Genomic DNA, 22441 nt, shown 5'->3' on the forward strand with positions numbered 1-22441 from the left:
GGGGTAATTGACCACCTGACCAGGATCAAAGACATCGATGCCCCCAAGTTGAACGGCAGCAGGGTGCCCGCAATTATGTTTGCGGACGACACCCTGCTGCTGTCCAAATCACCAATGGGTATACAAAGAGTCCTGGATGGGTTCTCAGTGTTCTGTGTGGAGCGGGGGCTTGAGATCAATGCGTTAAAAACCAAATTCATGATTCTCAACCCCCCTCCCCCCCCCCTCCCCCCCCTCCCCCCCCCACTAACACGCCCCAACCCTACTATTGGTTCAACAAGACTGGAGAGGGTTTTCACCTTCGAATACCTGGGTGTAACTATCAACCAGGATATGACATGTGACACGCATTGGGCAAAGGCCCACATGAAATTGGTCCAACTATCGGGAGGTATATCTAGGATGATAAGTAGATCAACCTATAAACCCTTTAGTGCTGCTCTTGAAATTTACAAAATGCAGGCCAGAGGGGCAGCTTTATACGGAGGTGAATTGTGGGGTCATTCTCCTAGTCAAAAACTACAAGCAACTGAAAATAGTTTTATTAGGCAGATGGCGGCCCTACCTGTAAGTACCCCTCTCCTCCCATTGAGACTCGACTTAGGTCTGAGACCCATTACGGAGGAATTGGGATTAAGACCAATCATCTTCTGGCGCCGCATATGGAGCACACCAGAACTTGCGAGTTACAGAAGTGAGCTCCAAGAGATTCTCTGCATGCCTAAATCAAGACAAATTCCATGGGTGAGTTATATTAAACAAACATGTGAGAAAATAGGCAGACCAGAGTTATGGTTAGATCCAGCCAACACTTGCATCAGGACCCCACGCAAACTCATGTTTCTCAAGTTCAAGGAAGTGTATTTATTCGAGCGTGTGTTAGATGACATTTCCCCGGTCCTTACAAGGAAGCTCTTCTTACAATGGCGTTATGGCACACTTCCTACAAGGGCATTCGCAAAACACAGGGCTCAGACTTCATTGAGTGAGCATTGCCCGTCTTGCTCGCACCATCGGGAAGATGATCTACACATTATATTCTTCTGCAAGGCCTATCGAAGACCCAGGAAATACTGGCTTGTCCCCCTCCTGAAAAATTTTGGTTTTAAAAGATACCTCCCAGCTTATAGGATTTTAAAAACGGACCTTTCCCCTACTATTGTATTTGGGGTGGCAAAATTCTTAACTGTGATGTGGCACATCCGTAATCGACTTTTAAAATCTGAGCAAGAGCTGGCATAAATGAAATGTTCTGATTTTATGTAAATCTAATATTCTTCTAAATGTTGTGCATTTTGGCTTAACCGTCTTGTTGTTTTAACTGAATGTGTTTTGTATATCTTTTATGATCTAAAATTGATCGAAATAAAGACTGAATGAATGAATACAATGTTATTTGCAGCATACCAATTTTAAGCAGTCTGTTTTAATAAATTGACCTTTAATATAGGTTTGTAGTCATCCTAAATGTTCTTGTTTTTTTCCAGTTACCTGATGTTTGTTATTCGTGGTGGGTGTTAGCATCTCTGAAAATAATAAAACGGCTCCATTGGATTGATAGAGATAAACTGCGGCACTTTATCTTGGCTTGTCAGGATGAAGAAACCGGTGGATTTGCCGATCGGCCAGGGGATATGGTAAGACTTTAAATTTGCACATACTGTTCTGTAATTAGCGTTTGTTTGCTAAGGGTCTTTTCTGTAGTTTCAACCTGGGGAAGAATAATGTGATTTCAATATCAGATGACTACCTATAGCACGAATCGCAATAATCTGAGATGCAGTTGATTGTAATATAATTAAATGGGCTTCATTTAAACAGCTTGGATAAATTGGAATGACAGAAAAAAAGAGCAGTCACCTTTGAAATCTTATACAATAGCTGCTCATTACATCCATGACTACATTTTCTAATTCCACCACTTGTCTCTGAAATAGATCTTCAGAATTTGTTAGAAACTGACACATATGTAGCAACAATAACATAGATCCAAATTAAGTTAATTTGCTATCCAAGCTAATTTGTTGAGCACATTTGAGTCTAAAAGATTGTTCCTTAAATCAGTAGTTTGCGTGTTTCATCATCAAATAAAATACATTTCCCTATTTGATTATGATGTGCATGCTAACAACTTAATGATCTAATTTTGTAATGCAAAGTAAGTAGCCAAATGACAAGTGCAGTGCGAACCTAGACTGGTTATTTGATTACACAATCATAATAGTCATTAGGATCATAATCCTAATGAAGGTTGTTTCCATACATCCCGAGCAGTCATTTAATTACAGTCTCTCTAGAGCTCCTAAATATGGCTTTCTAGTACACCATTCATTCAAGTCCTCTTCCAGTTTGGAGTACCATCAACACTCCTCTGTTAGGCATTTTTTTCCTGCACCACAGAATAAACTGAGGACATCCCTTCACCCCCTTTAATTTCTTTTAATGAATAGCAATACTCCTTTTTGCTAACAGAAGGCCCAGGGCAGTCATTTATCAATTCAATAAATTGTTTTCTTTGTGGGTATTTGCTTAATGTCTAGCTTAATCATTTGCAATGTACTTGTGCAGTTGTATGACCATTTGACATAGAATACCAGCTCAGCTCTACAGGAACAGATCCATCTCCAACTACTATATTGGGTGGCTTCCTGGTAGCATGCTGTCTATTTAGTGTAAAAAGGTAGGATGAGATGTTCGGCCAAAACATTTAACTTGCATGCTGCAAAATCAGACATGACTGTAACCTTATTTTGTATGTAACTTTTCCCTACCCAATTCATCACCAAACAACTGTTTTCTAGCGTGTTTTTTATTTTGAGTAAACTATGAGCTTTCACCTCAGATCCTCAGTGGTCTAGAGATGACGGATCTCCCTCACTGAGCTCCAAAATGGAAGCTCTTCAAGCGTATCAGATCGTGGAGGTCTACACGGGAGTCCCTCCCATGTAACCAGAGCTTCCCTCAACAGTCATGCATACAATGAAAACTGCCCTCCTAGAATCATTGCATATATTGCCCTTTTGTTTTTCTGTGTATTTATTGTAGCCAATAAAACCCAATAAACTGTTTATTTTAAAAAACAAAAACGGTCTTCTTCAAATCCAATCTTTATTCAAGCTCCTTCAAAGGTGCAGAGTAGTTAGCCATTTCATACATCACCCATTCACTTACATCAGCTCTAAATCCAACCAACACGTTTTTAGCCCCACAGTGGGGTCAGTCTTTTAAATGAAATCTTTGTAACAAGCTTTGTGGATACACAGTGCCAGATTTGTGACATCAGAGACCAGGTGGGAGACCGAATTCTCTTTTGACCGAGCGAGGAGAATGCAATGACATTTCATATGACTGACGGCATAGCTGAAAAGATGTACTGCTTGGCAGCTCCAGTCTACAGTCAGGTTTATCTGTAGGAATCCAGCCTGAACGACGGACCATCACTACAACGGCATGACACAGTAAAGATGGAGAGGAGAGACGGTGATCTTGGTGATGCTTTCAGATATTATATGAAAAGTTTGATGCTTATGTGAACTGTTCGCATAACGCACACAAGCAATTACATTCTGGTTTCCCAAAGCAGTGAGGATCCATTGGAACCGGTGCCCAACAGTGGAAGGAAAGAAAACATACTTGCAGTTTGGGGGCTAAGATCAGAGAAACCTGTTCAAGCGCTGACAAGGTGATGTGTAATGCAACCCAGGTGCATGAGATTTAAAAACTAGGATGTCTGATGAACTGTGATGAGGTGGCACAATAACTTGACAGGTGAGTGGAACAGAACACTGGGGGAGGCGAGGAAGGGGTGTGGTGCACATACGCTAATTTGATGACACGAGAACTTCAATACTCCAGACAAAATTCTTAACACAATTAATAGCCTAGGAGTACTACACCTCTACCCAACGAGTGATAAGATGGAAAGTGAAATGAGAACATTCTATGTTACACTCCATTACCTATAAAATTATGCGAGAATGAACGCACATGCCCTTTTCTTCTCCTGACAAACATAGCACCCAATTTAAATGGACAAAAAGTGAGTACACTAAAGTAGATTTTCCGAGTTTGACTGAATAAAGTAAAAGTCTTGCAAAGTCACGGAATTACAATAACGTGTCCGTTATTTAGAATTTAGGAGGGAAGGACCTGTAAAGTTTTCAAACCGTGATTTCAGGCCACTGTCCTTCCATTACAAAGCTATATACATTTTGGAAGGCATAAACAAAAGTTCAGACATAAAATACAATATTCATTAATATGACCACATATCAAGTATACTAACATACACAAAGGGAAAAAGATAAGTGAAGGGTACTAACTTTGAAACCGTGATAAGTTTGCCCTCATAAGTAAATTTGATTGGCAGATGATGGTGCCATATTAAAAGGAAATATTGAAACAGCCTGTCTGATATAATGTATGTTATTAAAGTAAGTAAATGGTACCAACGAATAAAACTTACCAACAATAAATAATACTCTGAAATAAAGTGGAATTCAAATGCAGGGTCTGTCCCACGGAGGCATCTGCAGTATGGGACTAGCTGGAATGACTTGAGACTAAAGCTGACCCTTCTGGTTACGCCAGGATATCAAGATCTCGACCACAGCTGAAACTTGATAGATGTCATACAACACCAAATCGACCCTCCTGGAACAAACTCTTGAAGAATGGCAGCTGCTGGGTCTGTTGCTTGTTATGACCTGATTCATGAGGGATCATCTGGTCCTCCAGTCATTGGCTAATTGCATGAAGAAATTTAAGCCAAGCAATAGAGTGCCATCTATCATCGTGGAGCCTACCTGAGGCTAGTGCTGCAACTGTCAACATCTGGTCTATTCTTCTGAGTATCTGTTGCTGCAGCCAAAGCAGAAGACTTTCACTGGGCCCAGAGGCCACAGCTGCTGAAGATGAGCACCTATCAGTCCAGCCTGCCAAACTGATCCCCTCAGCTGCCTAAAAGAGGAGCAAGACCACCGTCCTGGTCGAGCAACAACTAAGAATAATAATGGTGTGAGCCTGACGAACGCACCAGCCAACACACATATTCACTGACCATGTAGTGCAAGGCCCAACCCCAAAAGATTGTGTGGGAGATTCACAAAGATAATCCTGCAATTTGAAGTGAGAACTCTTTGGGCTTCAGAACTGTACAGACTGGAGTTGCAAATGAAGTGACTTTTTTTAGCGAACTTACACCTGTTCCTAACCTTGTTTGAGACTGAAAAGCGAGGAAGCCACCCTATACATTAGGGCCCACAAATGAGTTGCTGGAAGGGTACAATAAAGGGTGCAGTAGTTAAGTGAAGGCTTGTGGGTAGGTCATTCACTTTAAAGCTGCACCTTTGTCTTATTGTGTTATGTTTTTCTGTGATATTCAAGTGTCTATTTTTCCTAAAAGAGAAGTACTGGGATGGATAGGGAATTACTTTGTTTGTATGAGACTGAGTCTCTGCCCCCAACACTACCTCCCTGCGAAGCCTTTGACTGGTCGTCTCTGCTACTCTAAGATTAAAGTGCCTAAAGCTTGGGTACTCACAAAACATTTCCCAGGGGCCAAAATGTTTTGTCATGAGATGTGACCGAGGGCTGCATTGATGTCAGCAGAGCGATGGTCTGGGCAGGAGAGTCGATGTTTGTGGTACAGTTGACCTAAGTGAAGCGAGGCTATGTATCTAGTGACGGAACTGCATAAAGTGAAACCAGAAAAACCTAGGATTAAACCCAGCTTCCCAATTTTACCAAATTGAGTGATCCTAGGTAATTGTTTTCACTTTCCATCCATCTTCTTGATTATCACTTATAAGAAGACCTAGAGTATAGGACTTCAGGGTATGTGCTTTAGTAGAATCCTCTCCTGTGGTTGATTTAATAGATTATAACATTAATGTGTAATAGGAACCCAGGCCACCCAGAGGATGCACATAACAAGTGCCTTAACTCTTAGTTCAATATTGGCATTGTTGTCAAGGGGATGTGGGGGGGTGGGTAAAATTTATCTTGTAATTTCAAGTATGAAAACTATCACTTTAAACACAAAGATTGTTCTTAACACACTAATAAATTCTGATGTACAAAGGAGAAATGGTTCTGCCGGTTAATGAAATACTTTTTGAATTTAGAAGAGACTTTATAAAATGTTTACACTTTTGCTGCAAGATGTGTTTAAAAAGTGTCCATACAGATAAGAAGTGCAGGACACCCTAGTTGCTTCCTTTCATGAGCTTCACTTAACATTCAAATACATGTTTGCTTGATTATTGAACTTCTTTTTAATGTTAGTGCTGAGTCGAGTGAACAGCTAGGGGGTGGCATATAAAGGTCAGGAAGACCGCATGCGAACCCCCCAACACCCGGGCTATACTTTGCGTATCTGTGGCCTAAAATGTGTATTTGGGCACCTGAGGCAAATTACTCCCTCCATTGTGGCCCATAGCCACTGTCTGCCCTGTGTCCTCTGAGTGCTGTCTGGCTGTTTCAGTTTGTGTCAATGCTTTAGGAGCTATGTCCCCAAGCTGGGTTTTTTTGTATGTATAATTTGGGCTTGCCCTGAATTGTCCGCCTATTGAGATAAAGTTCTTAAAAGAATTTGAGGCAACAGGGGGCTCATCAGCATCTTCCTAGGAAAGGCCTTATTTCCCAGAAAGACCTTCCTCAGGACCCTTTTCAAACTCAGACCCCTAAATAAATACCTCTTGGAACATTTACATATGGATGTAATCCCTTGGCTCTGCTATGACAGGGCGACTTCATGACCGCATTAGACCAGAAAGACACCTACTTTCATATACTCCTCTATTTAGCTCAGTGGAACTACCTCTGATCCATGGTAAGTGGCTACCATTACCAGTTCAAGGTGTTTCCCTTCTGGATCACTACAGCCACAAGCAGCTTCACACCACATTGTCCCCTCACTGTTAGGACAGTAATGCACCTTCTGGGCGGATTATCAATGGGAGGAACTAGTGTTGATAAGTTCCCAGCACCCAACACTCTGCAGTGGGGAAAAAGCAACAACCTGTTGTAAGTGAGACCCTTTATGAACTTCATTCCGCCAGTGACTATCACCACCAACTAATCCCCTTCTGGCTGGGAGAGAGGCACATGACAGTCCATGATCTTTGGCCACCCTACCAACACGGTCTTTACGTCAACCAGCTGGAACTTTTAGCCGCTCCGCTAACCCTCAAAGCCCTTTTTGAGGGCATGTGGGAGAAGGTAACCTTGGTGAGAACAAACATGATCACCATGTACTATTTCCACAAACAGGGTGGAACACACTCGCCGCAGTGCTCAGCACCATTACAGTGAAATTGTGATTTGGCCATACATCAGCAAATATACTTCCTAGAAGAGTACCTCCCAGGAGAGGACAATAATCTTTCAGATCTGCTCAGTCCGCGAGCAGGAACTCAACTCAGACGTTCTAATTCCATTACTGGAGAGTCCCACATAGGCCTGTTCACCACCAGAGCAAATGCAAAATGCCAAAGCTTTGCCTCCAGGTTTCTTCACCCACAGGCCATGGGCAATGCTCTGTGGATCAACTAGTCAGAGATATTTGCCTACAGTTTTCCTTCTCACCCACTCCTTCCATTCAGGGTCAGGAAACTCCGGTAAACATCCTGATGCTCATTTTAGTAGCTCTCACCCCTAAGCCAGACAGCAATGTTTCTCAACTCTACTAGAGATGTTTGTCGCCTCCCCATGAAAAGCTTTAAAACCGGCCAGACCGTCTCACGCAAAACCAGGGCAAAATCAGACATTCAGACCCCAAGCAGCTCAATCTAGCTCAAACGGTCTTAGAGTTTGTTTAACTTTTTCTAGACTTTTTTTTTTTGGTCCTCATTCCACTGTCACTGTTATGCTCAACTTCACTTGATGGGCTTGTTATCTCCTTCCCGGAGTACTGCCTGCATACGCTTTCTGAATAATTCTTACATTTACAGTGATCCAGCCTCATTTGAACAGAGCTGTGGTGTACTCATTGGACTGTTACTGTTCCCTTGCAAGACCATAAATGGATACCATAGCCTTTCAACATTCTTATTTTTACACGCCAGGACTAGTGGTTCACTTACCTTACTGACTTAATCTGATCCTGACACAAGCTTAGGGAAAATCAATGTATTTATTTTTTACATATTTTCCTTCTTGCTAACAAAATCAAGAAGAAAAGTAGGCTCTTTTGGCTCTAGCTCAGTTTTTCAATGCTGTATCTTTCCAAAACAATATTGAAGACTGGCTTACCTTGATTTCAGCTCTCATAATTTCCTTTAAGATGCCATTTTCTTAATTTCAGAAAAGTACCAGAGTGGGACAGTCTACAAACATATGTTTGTCATCCACTCCAAACAAATCGCATCTCTTACACCCTAGTGTCACACAAGTAAATTTGGCTAGTCTGAGGTATCGGTAAGCTCTATGGAGTTTATAAAGGTGATTATGTTTTAATGGTGCAGACTTTATTGTGGTGTAAAGAAAATTTACAGATACTGTTATGTTAAATGTTATGTTAAAAGCATTTTTACCGGGCACGTTCACCAAGCGGTTTCATGGCGCTCCTGACAAAGACGGAAAGCTTGGGCGGAGGTTTTACTCAAATGCTGAATGAAACAGGAGGGTTTTTAATAGCCTGCGAAAACAATCATAGCTGGGACAGTGACGAAGTGCAGTTGGGAGGGAGTTCCAAGTGGTGGGGGCCATGACGGAGAAACTCAGACCTCCATGCTTTTTCCGTCTGGTTTTGGGGACGACAAGTAAATTAAGTGATGCTGAGCGGAGATCTCTGTGGGGGAAATAACGTGTCAGGCAAGAGGAAATAAAGGCAGGGGCTAGATCTGATAAGGCTTTGAAGATAGTGCATCCAAGCTTGAAGGTGCAGCGTTTGGTAACAGGGAGCCAATGGAGGCTGCGCAGAAGGGGAGTGACGTGCTGATGTTTCGGCTGGTGGAAGATCAGGCGGGCTGCCTGATTCTGCACTAGTTGTAGCCTGTGAAGATGGAATGCTGGAATCCCGGCATACAGAGTGTTAGCATAGTCGAGTCTGGAGGTAATAAGAGCTACTTGCCATCATTTTTCTACTGCAAGCTCCAGCAAGTCTTTATCCCACATTTGATGTTGGTCTACATTCTTCTTATCTTCTGCTGTCCCAATACCATAGGGATACTTCCTACTGTATTTACTAATTGTCCTCTAAAAGGGCTCATGTTCTTGATAATTAATCTCTTCTGAACTTTGAGCAGACCTCCATTTAAACATTGAGATTTCCCCTTCTGTTAACACCAAAAGTGCTTGCCAGGCAGAGTTTCCCCGTCCCTCAAATCATCCCCACAATGGACTGAATATCTCCATCTAACTGCAGCAGTTGTGGCAATGTCCATAGTAAATCCCACAATGCTCCTGCGAGGAACTTGCTGAACACTCTACGGACAAGAGAGATACGAATCCCATTGACATAAAAATCCTAGATTATCAAATCCCAGAGTTGCACTGTCATTTAACTGACCCCCCTACAGGTATGTGCATGCGCATGAAATACTATCTGCAGATGGGATGAGGGGCGCATTATCATAATTTTTGAGAAGGTATGTGAAAGCTGACCATTCGGGCGTGCAGTATTGAACAACATGCCCTCTGAACCGCAAATGACTTGGAAAACATTCTGCTCCTGAGGGCAGCCCATGAAGGGTATAACTGTGAATGGAGGACTAAATAGTAATTCGCACTATGGTTAAATATGAAAATACTTGGATGTTTCTGCACGTTGTGCCTATTTAGGCTGAATAATAATCATTTGATATGGAAATCTCGCTTCAGCAAAAATGCCAGTACAGCAATTAGGCATGAATGAAGAATTACATGTCATATGGTGGCCAAATAATGTGGTATTTTGTACTAGGGTGGCATAGTCCTTTTTGAAGTCTCTTTGTAGCCCTTCAATTAAAATGTCTATTAAATAACATGGTAACTGCTTGGAGCTTACAGACACTCCACCAAACATTCCTCCAAGAGCACATACAATGTCACTTGAACCTCTCACTCTCTTAAAGCTGGAGGTTCTATCTCTGTTACAAAAACACGCTGTAGAGCCTGTTCTGTTAATACGCCAATGGACGGAAGTATCCTCTCTGTATTTCATAAGCCTCAAAAAGGACGGCTCTCTCAGGCCTATACTAGACCTCAGACAGCTGAACCTCTACATACAGTCAGACCACTTCCACATGGTCACACTCCAACAGGTGCTCCCACTATTTCAGCAAGGTGATATTCTATCCACTCTAGATCTAAATGGCACCTATTTCCCTATTCCTATTCACCCGGCTCACAGAAAATATCTAAGGTTTGTAGAGGACGGACAACATTCTCAATTCAAAGTTCTCCCATTCGGAGTAACTACAGCACCCAGAGTTTTCACCAAATGCTTCACAGTTGTTGCAGCTCATATAAGATTCATTCATGTCTTCCTCTACCTAGACGACTAGCTAATAAAAGCCAGATCACAACAAACCTACATACATCACACTCTAAAGACAGTCCAACTGCCTAATTTCACAATTTCAGCCTCCACACTCACTACCAGCCAGTGTGTTCATGCACCTAATCGGAATGATGGCTTCTTGTAAATGTAAATGTAAATGTGTAAATGTATAGGCATTTATATAGCGCACTACTTACCCGTAGGGTCCCAAGGCGCTTCGACCGCTGCGAAACCCTTCCTGGCTTCCCTGAGAGATGGTCTCTCTTAATGGGTATCTCCAGGGTGAGACCAGGCATCCCCGGCGGTCTGGTGGGGCCGTTAGTGAAGATGAGGCAAGCTAATGCCCAGAGTTGCCGAGTGTGAACGCTGATCAGAGTGGGCACCGAGGCGAGAGAATTATCGAGTCCGCTGACCCTGGTCCAGAAACCTGCCGCGCCGGGAATCGAACCCTGGTCCCGGGCCGTCCTCTGCTCTCGGGTCTGCCGCCTCTAACCACACTAAGTGTGGGAGGGTATACTCAGACGTGAGTCCCTAGCTCATTGTACCATCAGGATTCAAGCAAGCCGGGCCGATGACGGCTGAAATGCCAGAAACCGGTCCCCGGTAGCTTGTCTCCTTTCTGGTGAAGAATTGGCTTGGTAGTTTGGTCTGCCCTGTTCCCATCATGCACTGGGACAGGGACAGACTAATTTGCATGTAGCCAGGTTCTGAGCTGGGATGGTGCAGTGAGCTAAAAAACGGTGATGGATCAAGCCCTGATCTCTTGACTGGGTAGGAGTATTCTGCATCATTCAGAAACTCTGTCCATCACCTTTTCCAAAATTGAATTTATCCACACTAAGTGTGGGAGGGTATACTCAGACGTGAGTCCCTAGCTCATTGTACCATCAGGATTCAAGCAAGCCGGGCCGATGACGGCTGAAATGCCAGAAACCGGTCCCCGGTAGCTTGTCTCCTTTCTGGTGAAGAATTGGCTTGGTAGTTTGGTCTGCCCTGTTCCCATCATGCACTGGGACAGGGACAGACTAATTTGCATGTAGCCAGGTTCTGAGCTGGGATGGTGCAGTGAGCTAAAAAACGGTGATGGATCAAGCCCTGATCTCTTGACTGGGTAGGAGTATTCTGCATCATTCAGAAACTCTGTCCATCACCTTTTCCAAAATTGAATTTATCCACACTAAGTGTGGGAGGGTATACTCAGACGTGAGTCCCTAGCTCATTGTACCATCAGGATTCAAGCAAGCCGGGCCGATGACGGCTGAAATGCCAGAAACCGGTCCCCGGTAGCTTGTCTCCTTTCTGGTGAAGAATTGGCTTGGTAGTTTGGTCTGCCCTGTTCCCATCATGCACTGGGACAGGGACAGACTAATTTGCATGTAGCCAGGTTCTGAGCTGGGATGGTGCAGTGAGCTAAAAAACGGTGATGGATCAAGCCCTGATCTCTTGACTGGGTAGGAGTATTCTGCATCATTCAGAAACTCTGTCCATCACCTTTTCCAAAATTGCCTCTAACCAGTGAGCCACACTACTTCACTGGCTTCTTGCATTTTATTCATTCCATACGCAAGACTCAAAGTGTCCCCTACAGGTCATTGGAACCAGGCTCAAGGCCAGTTATCAGATCCGGTGTTGATAGATGGCCGTACTCCTCGCTCTTGGCAGTGGTGGAACATAAAAAACCTTTCCAAGGGACGGCCATTTCTCGATCCTGTTCCACAGATAGTGATAACAGCAGACGCATCCTTTACAGGTTGGGGAGCACACATGGGAAAACATATCATTCAGGACATGTGGACTCGACAGCTATGTACTACATACAAAAACAGGGAGGGGCACACTCTCTACAGCTGTCGCAGTTGGCGCAGAGCATCTGGAGATAGGCCATACCGCAAAACATATATATCTCCTTGCGGAACATCTTCCAGGAGTACACCACAACCAAGTTGCGGATCTGCTCAGTTGTCAACAACAGCAGATACATGAATGGGAACTTCACCCTCAAGGTCTCCTGCCGTTCTTCCAAATGTAGGTTTCCCAGACATAGATCTGTTCGCCACCCACCAAAACGCAAAATGCCCAAACTTTGCGTCCAGACATTACACCGCTTGTCCAAAGGCAATACACTATGGATGAATTGGTTGGGGATATTTGCTTATGCTTTTCCGCCTCTCACACTCATTCCATTAGTGGCTCGGAAACTCCATCAACACTCCCTGACACTTATCCTAGTTGCTCCAACATGGGCCCGACAACACTGGTTCACAACCCTGCTGGAATTCTAAGTAGTTCCCCACCAAAAACTATACCTCTACAAGTTCCTAACTCAGAACCATGGAGAGATAAGACATCCAGGTCCCTATCAGCTGAATCTTGCGATTTGTCACCTGAAGCCCTATGGTTTGGCTAGACATCCTACCACAAGACAATGTTACGCAGCAAAGTGGAAGAGATCCGTTGTCTATTGCAATAACTGCATTAATCCACTAAATGCTTCGATACAAAACATCATTTGTTATTTATTAGACCTGCATCATTCTAATTTAGCGTACACATCCATATGCTTACATCTCGCTGCAACAGCTGCATATCTGCAAAATAGACAGCACTTGTCTCTTTTTAGAGTGCCAGCTATTAAGGCTTTTATGGAAGGACTCAAAAGACTCATTCCTCCCGTACTTCCACCTTCTCAGATATGGAACCTTAATATAGGCCTTACAAAGCTCATGGGCCCACCATTTGAGCCGTTGCACAAGTGTGAAATACAATTTGTTACCTGGAAAGTAGCCTTACTTGTAGCCATCACTTCTCTAAGTAGAGTGGTGAGCATCGGGAATTAACCATAGAGGAACCATTTTTGCAAATACAGTAAAGCAAAGTGGTTTAAGACTAACCCAAATTCTTACTTAAAGTAATCTCTGCCTTTTAGAGCAACCAATCTGTTGAGTTGCCTGTCTTCTTCCCTCAACCAGATTCAGTGGCAGAACGTGCCCTACACACATTAGATGTAAAAAGAGTACTGCTTTATTACATAGAAAGAACAGAGCCCTTTAGGGAAACTAAACAAGGTTGTGACTTTGGTGACCTTAGGCAATCCTATTTCAATATTGGGCATTGCAAGGTGGATAGTTCATTGCATCCAAATATGCTACCTCAAAGCTAAACGCATGTTAACAATTCCCCAAAGGGTGCATTCTACATGAAAATTAGGGGCCTCTAGGGCTTTATTAGGAAATATACCCATAGACAACATCTGCAAAGCTGCAACATGGTCTACACCACACACATTCACAAAACACTATTGTGTGGAAGTTTTAGCAAAACAGGCTAGTGTGGGCTAGGCAGTTTTAAGAACACCATTTCAAACCACTTCAACAGCTACAGGTTAGCCACCACTTTCAAAGAGCTGCTTTATAGTCTACCATAAAGCATATGATCTACAGCTCATATGCCTGGAACGGAAAATGCTACTTACCCAGTATACATCTGTTGTTGGCATATAGAGCTCTAGAGTCATATGCGCTCACCCACCTCCCTGGGTACATTTAGTGTTGCAGTAATATGTTACATAGATACAATCTACATGGACTTCTCTTTTCTTACTTCACTAACTCCATCATCACCCTTTATGGCAAAACAATCTGGGGATGGAATTGATGCCCATGCACACTATCAACTAAAGGAATAGTCACCTGCCTTGTGACTTTGAACAAAAACAAAGTGCATACATCTGGACCCAACACCAGATGGCGATCTATGCTAAAGCATCTGACTCTACAGCTCTATATGCCAAGAACAGATGCATATTGGAAAAGTAGCATTTTCCTTCTTGTTTTTTGGCCACTAGTGAGATCTACGGATCACTTGTGGGGCTCAGCACGTCCCCAGTGTGACTCCGCAGGAGATCCGTGGTTCTAGTGCGGCTCAAAAAAAATGTGTATATATATTTTTTTTTTTTTGAGCCGCACTAGATCCACTCTCGAAAGCCACTCTTTCTCAAAAGCCACTCACATACAGATAGATACTGTCACACCGACTCACCTACCCATACAGGGATTCACCAATTCACAAAGCCATTCAGAAACTCATGAATACTAATACCTATATAGACAATGTTACTTACCCACTGAGACACTTGCACATCCACTCACAGACCCACTCGGAGACTCATGTACTCACTTACAGTCCCACTCACAGACTCACACCCATGCACCCACTCACGCACCCACCCACGCACCAACTAGACCCACTCAGACACTGACAAACTGACTCCGACTCATGGAGGGACTCACAAACCCACTCAGACACCCTCACACCTACTCAGACTCATGCACCCACTCCGACCCACTCAGACACTTGTGCACTCACTCACAGACTGACTCCCACACACATGGAGGCACTCGCAAACCCACTCAGACATGCACTCAAATACTCATGCACCCACTCACACACCCAGTGAGACACTTATGCAGCCACTCCCAGGCCCACTCCAACACTCACCCATTGAGACATTCAGGCACTCACATACCCACTGAGTCACTCAAAGGTTATAGGTTACAGTTAGGCAATACAATTAAGAATCTTAGAAATTCAGTCAAGCAAAAACCAAAGGTTACAGGGACGGCCTAGTAAGGCTCAGATTTCACTCCTACAAAACCAACTAATAGAAATTCAGCAGTTAAGTTACATGAGCTACCTAGAACTTGTGTCTCTGCAATGCACTGCTTATGACCTCACAAATTATATCACTTACGACATGGTCACTGATGACATCTCAAACTGCATCCCGGATGATATCGTCCACAGAACCACTCATACCCCCATAGTGCCTCTCCTACCCCCACACAATCCCTCATATACCCATACCAGTACTCACCCAACCAATCACTCATCCCTACAGCCACCCACATATCCACTCACTTATGCAGCCACACCCACCAACTTACTGATACAGCCACTCGCTCACCAATACAGCCACTCACACATCCATTCATACAGACACTTACGTACCCACTCACGTACCCTTACAGCCACTCACACCCACTGAATCACCCATACAGAAACTCACACAGCTACTCATTCACCCATACAGGTACTCACATCCATACAGCCACTCAACCTACTAATCACTCACCAATACAACCACTCGCATACCCACTCACGCCGCCAGACACACCCATTCACACATCCATACAACCACTCACCTACTCACACACCTTTACAGCCACTTAGACATTCACTCTTCAAAACAGATGTGTACACGCCCTAAGGTGCACCCTGCCGTGAGGAATTATATGTAAAAAGGATAAGTTGATCCAAAATACTTACGGCTTAAAGCCGATTGGGACCGATGCAGCAAAATGCTGGGGTCAGTACATTCAGAGGACGATTCTCACTCTGCATGGGCAAACGCGGCGGAGTGTGAACTTCACGTCGCATCTATTAGTGCTGACGACTCCCCGCCAGGAACCTGCTCAGTCAACACCGCGGCCCGGAAGTCTTCCCTCCGCCACGTTTGCCCATGCAGAGTGAGAATCATCCTCTGAATGTACTGACCCCAACATTTTGCTGCGTGGGTCCCAATCGGCAGGGTGCACCTTGGGGCGTGTACACCACCGGAGGATCACATAAATTTGGTCCTGACGAAAACTGAGCAACTCGGGCTCACACAAAGCAGAAACATGTCGACCTAATCTTTTCACATTGTGGACTAGGTGTCTTTAATTATTGAGACCCCCCCTATGTTTCCACTCTAAACTGTTTTTAATCAGTGCAGGTTGGACTTTGAATAAAATAGTTTACAGTCACAACCACGCACTTTTTAACTTCCTTTTTGCACTCACTTAGCATGATTTGGCTTTTGTTTGCACCCTCAACACCCACAAGAACCAGCTCCGCTGTAAACAGGCGTTGTAGCACACTGGAAAGACGCTAGGTCTTTCCAGTGGGAACCCAGTGATGAAGCATGTCACCACTAGGTTGGTGAGTGAGGGTTCTTATCTAACAAGTTTTTTGTTTTCCTTCTCCACCTGTTCCTAACCACATCAAAAGTAATAATTATTCTTTTGAAAGTGGTGTTTTGATACCTTCACTCTTTTGTTGTTTATCAAATATTCATTAGGGGTAAGAGAGTGAACTAATATACCCTTACTCTCTCTTTGTTAAATTGTAACTTAGTATATACCTTTAACCCCTTCACTGCTGGCCCGTTTCCGCCCCTGTGCTGTAAACAAATGAACAGGGGCGGACCATGACGAACCCCAGCCGTCATCAGCACACGAGCACTGTAGTGCATGACGGCTGGGGTTCGTCATCAGCATGCAAGGGGTTAAGTCTTGAATGTTTACAAAACACTTACACTGACGGCATGATGTCATCAGTGATGTCATTCGACATTTCAGTGATTTCACGGACCATGTCATTAGTGATGGAATATGAGAGGTCAAAAGTAGTGCTTTAAGGAAGTGCAAGTTATAGTTAGCTCGGGTAAAAGTATAACTGCTGAATTTCTATGGTTTTGTATGAGAGAAATCTGAGCCTAACTATAACGTCCCTGTAACCTTTGGATTTTTTCAGTGTATGTATGTATATATATATATATCACTGAAAAAACCATAGGTTATACACCATATATAGTTAGTGATTAGCATTTACAAAACCTTATTTTACTCACACAAAACCATTGAAATTCGCATATATAGTTAGTTGCACTAACTATATATCGCGCACTCGCAATCCACTGCTGATGATGTCACATATTACATCATTCATGACATGGTCAGTGACATCACTGATGACATCACTGATGACAACTCAAATGACATCACTGATAACATCCAGTGACTGTATGTTTCAGTAAAGTTAAAATATGTCTTACATATTGAAGAATGAGTGGATGTATAAGTGTCTGGATGAAGGATTTAGTAGGTGCATGACTGACTGTATGAGAGAGTGATTAAATGTGTCTCACTGAGTGCATGGGTTAGTGACTAAACTGTCTTAATTTGTGCATCATTATATCTGTTCTGTAAACTGCTGCATGTGTTGATCAGTAGCTATATGATTAACTATATGGGTTATTGATTGGTTGCCCAAGTATTTGTATGGGAGAGTGAGTGTGTGTGTGGGTGGCTGGGAGGTGTGTGACTATGTGCAAAGATGTGTGAGCAGTTGATTCACTAGATGTATGGGTTCAAAACTGCATGTGGAAACAGCTGTATGGGTGGTTGACTGTGTGCATGAGTGTATTGGTGAGTGAATGGATATCTCAGTGCTACATGTCAAAGTAAGTACATATGTAAAACACAGTACCTGTGAGAGTTGACATATATAAATAACTGTGTATAAGAGCCAGTGAATGTGTGAGTGGCTGTATGGATCATTGTAAACTTGTATCATTGATTGTATAACAGAGTAAATATGTGTTAGAATATGTTAGAATAAGTAAGGTGTGTATAACTGTATAGTTGAGGAAAAGGAGGTGTGATCGATTCTTTGCATGACTGACTAGGTGTATGAGTAACTCCATGGATGAGTGACAGTCTGTAAGTGTCTAATATAACCTTAGATACACTCGGTGTAAACAGAGTCTGAAGTGGTTCATCGTATTATCACATGAATGATGTCATCAGTGTTGTCATCAGTGATGTCATCAGTGATGTCACTGACCATGTCATGAATGATGTAATATGTGACATCATCAGCAGTGAATTGCGAGTGCGCGATATATAGTTAGTGCAACTAACTATATATGCAAATTTCAATGGTTTTGTGTGAGTAAAATGAGGTTTTGTAAATGCTAATTACTAACTTTATATGGTCTATAACCTATGGGTTTTTCAGTGAATTTCAATGGTTTTTTAATAGCAAATATCAAAAGCTGTAAAATGTATTCTTCTTTTAAAGGAAAAATATATTTTATATGTATTTATTAAAAAAATGTTATGCATCTGCCAAACCCTGACCTCTTAATAGTGCACTGTGGTGAAAATGACTTGGGCACTATGACTGGCGTTGGTCTGGAAATGCTTTTAAAGGACACCTTTCATCCATTGATGACACTTTTTCCACAAACTGCCTTGGTATATTCCAATATATGCCAAAGACAGAAATGGAACTGGTCCAACCAATTTTGTCCACAATTTGAGAAAGCACGGAAACATGTGAATAAATCTGTTTCTGCTTACATGAGAGACTTTAGAATGGGTTCAATATACAATAATAACTTGCGTTACAACATACAAGACATCTACAGAGGAGATGGTGTGCACTTCTCAGATGAGGGGAATAGAATATTCCTCCTGAATTTTAGACTGTGCATTGGAACCTACTAGTAGGTACCTAAATCAGCCACAGAACCCAAAAGCTCTTTTCAGAGCTACCCTACCTCTGATCATTCAGAACGTTTATCTTTTTCTAACTTTTTTCACTATTTTTCTCCAAAGTACGCTCCCCGGTACGCTTACCGGTGCGCGTACCGGGCGCTCCCCACGTGAATTATTATTTTTTTTTTGCCTATATGAGCGTCCTAAACCCCCCTCAGAAAACCTAGAGGGTCAGGAAGTGTCTTCCCTGCCCCCTTCTACCCATTTCGAACATTGTTTGCCCTCCATCTTGTGTCTCAATTCTACCGAAATACAAAATGGAGGACTCCCGTTACACTGCCGGTACGCGTACCGGGGCGCGCACCGGTAAGCGCTCGCTAAAAAAAGGTGGGAAAGTAATTTACAGAAAAACCACTGGAGACACTTCCATCAAATATAGAATAGGCCTTACTACATAGCAATCCCTACCATTTACCCAAATTTGGTGGTATTCCATTGAGCCATTTGGGCTGTAGCCCTGTCTAAATATCCTGAGGTAAATTACATGACAAAAACACATATGAAACTGTTTGAATTTTTAACCCATTAAAATGTTACTTACATTTTGTACTTTTATGTGCTGACATTTGATTGGTTAAGTACATGAATATATATGATAAATGAGAGAGAAACACAGCCATTTTGACTAACGCTACCTAAGGTACATTTGGAAAGAATGTTCACAGAAAACTTCAACTACTTTGAAGAAGGTAAGTTGTTAATTTGAAAGGAGAACTATGTTATGCACTTTAAGTTAATTTTGTAAAACGTTTTCAGATAGTTATATACTGTCCCTCTATAAGAGTTAGACATTGAGAAAGGCTTATTTATTTAAATTATTGATTGAGTTAGGCTTCTGTGGTATAATTATTAATTTACTTAGACTTCATCACAGGCACTTTTTAATAGTTCTACTTCCTGCCTGAAACCATACACTGCCCAAAGATAACTTCACTGTTAAAAACTCACAAGTACCTGTCTGAACTTAAACCTAACAGTGCCCTATCTCTACTGATATATTTATTTTTATGCAATTTACAGCAAGAAAATGGAAGCACAACAGAATGAAAATAATATTTCATTTCAAATTAAAATGGAAACCAATCCAAAGGAAGACAAAGAAGAAATAGACTTTTTGGATGACACTGTAGACCAAGACTTAATTAAATGTGTTGAAGAAATTGAAGGATGGAATGAAAAGGAGGACATACCAGATGAATTAATGTTGCAAATTCTTTTAGATTTTGAACAATCGCAACAATAAATTTAAATTTTAAAAGTTAAAATTGTTCGAGACATTATTCTTTTTTTTTTTATATGAAAATTATGAAATAGTACCCAAAAAGATATAATATAAAGTGAGACTTAAAATATACTGTGCAACTTTTTTGTGTTACATAGTAAGTATGCTCATAGTTACTTCCTTTCTCCAACTATATTATCTCCAATGTGTATTTAACATCTCTTTATCATGTCCTGCCTCCGTATTGTTTCTGCTTTCCTGACAGACTATGGTATGAATTCCATATACCACAATAACTTCTGAAACCACATGCAAGATATCTACAAAAAAGACGGTGTATATTAAATTTTAGACTCTGCATTGGTACCTACATGTTGGTACTTAAATAAAAACAAAAAATAAACAACAAAAAGAACAATTAATAAACATACAATATTTGAAAAGTATATAATTCTTTTTTCCCATAGTACGCTCCCCGGACCGCTTTCCGGTGTGCGTACCGGGCGCTCCCCCCGCAAAAAAATTATTATATATTATATTTTTTTGTGATCCCTTGTATGCTGCCAAACTCCTTAATTCAGAGGATGGAAGAAGAACTTCAAGCTTGGCCGTGTCGCTATCACGTGCCAATTAAGGCATGGTGTAGTGTCTCCTATGTCGGAGCCCGTCCCTTTTAAGATTCGTTCCGGAACGAATCTTAAAAGGGACGGGATCACAAAAAAATATACCTTTTTAACAAACACAAGTGGGATACAACTGCCATTTATGGGAGCTTCATTTGGACCAAGCAAATTCTTGACACCAGTGTAGCACCAGGATATGACACTAAGCCCTGAAGAAGCCTGTGTTTGGGCGAAACGCGTAGGCTGTGGATTTTGGCTGTGGATTTTATGAATACATTAAAGGCACTTGAAAATCACGTCATCGTCTGGACAACCATTACTCCTGTCATCTATGTTGACTAAATTGCATGGCATCTGAAGCCACAAAGTAGTACTGATACGCTTTGCCTCTCCACTGTTGTGTTGAACAAGTTTATATGTTAAGACCATTTCTGGTGGCTGGTCTTAAGGGGTGGGCAGAAGTGGAAATAATAGCGTAAACCAAAAAACGGTTGTAATAACTGTCGGTTAGTGCAGCGATAGTACCTGCCACCCTTTCTGTGTTGCAAACCATTTGTTTAGATTGTTTACAGACACCCGAGAGCCAATCAGCTTTCCGCGCGCAAGTCGCATAGCGCGCCCGGAGCGCTCCTCGGTGCGCGTACCGGGGCACGCTTACAGATATATATATATATATTTTTGAACCTAAATTACTCAAAATCCACTAGAGCACATATCTTGAGACCTAGCAAAGGCACATCGGACTACCAGTCCCTACAATTTTGCCAAGTTTCATAGAAATCCATTCAGCCGTTCGAGCTAAAAGTGAGTCCAACCGCCCTATGGAAAACTCAATGTTAAAAACACGTTTTGGGACCCCCCTTTTTTCTCGGCCCCCACTTCACGAAACCCCCCCAAACTTTCAGGGGACACTCAGAAACAAAATGTGCCATTTTCCTGACAATTTCAACAAATTCCATCCATCAACGCCAAGCCAAAGTTATTCAACATAGAATTTGCAGAAATCCCTATTCAAAAAAATCCTAACTATATATACCTACTGGCGACCGCCAGTAGGTAATAAATATATATATATATATATATATATATATATATATATATATATATTACCTACTGGTGGATATATATATATATCCAACACAAAGTTTTGGCGAGAAGCTCAGATTGCCCCTTGCAGCGGCGGGCCCGGATGGGATCGCCAAACCCCTTAAATTCCACCACACACGTTCACCTTGCAAAGAACAATGTCCAGGCCAGCAATTCAGTTCAAACTGGATTTTTAATCGCAGCCCTACTCGACGCGTTTCGGGAACAACTTCCCTTGCTCACGAGTGCGCAAGGGAAAACATTGGAAAATCCTGCTCCTAGATGAAACATTAAAAGCAATTTAACATCCTATCCAAGCATTGCTTATCGGAAAATCTCATCTCTTGCAGCAGGACGCGGGAGCCGGCGGGACGGTGGGGGCGATGGGGCTCCCGCAACGTTCCACAACGGATAAGGCCTATCCCGGGGGATGAAGTCTCCGGGGCTAGAGGTGGCCCGGGAGTGGGGCCTCCCTCTTCCCTTTCTCCCCCCCCCACCCCCCCACCTCCCAAAAAAAAGCCGGCCCCGGGGGATGGGGTTCCCAGGTCCAATAGAGGCCTCAGGAGGAGGCCATGCAAACCCCTCCTTAAATTTTTTTTAAAGATGTGGCCATGCCCTGGGCGATGGGGTCCTCGGGAGGGGGGCC

General features: G+C 42.6%; 1 protein-coding gene across 1 annotated transcript in view; it reads left to right on the plus strand.

Moving 5' to 3' along the window:
• Positions 1–22441, plus strand: part of RABGGTB (Rab geranylgeranyltransferase subunit beta) — a 211814-nt gene that overhangs the window by 157981 nt on the left and 31392 nt on the right. The window contains exon 8 of the mRNA XM_086953884.1: positions 1488–1637. Coding sequence (XP_086810010.1) covers positions 1488–1637 — 150 coding nt within the window. The remainder of the gene's footprint in view (positions 1–1487; positions 1638–22441) is intronic.

The sequence above is a fragment of the Lissotriton vulgaris genome, chromosome 1_1, assembly GCF_964263255.1.
Source record: "Lissotriton vulgaris chromosome 1_1, aLisVul1.2, whole genome shotgun sequence".
NCBI lineage: Eukaryota > Metazoa > Chordata > Amphibia > Caudata > Salamandridae > Lissotriton > Lissotriton vulgaris.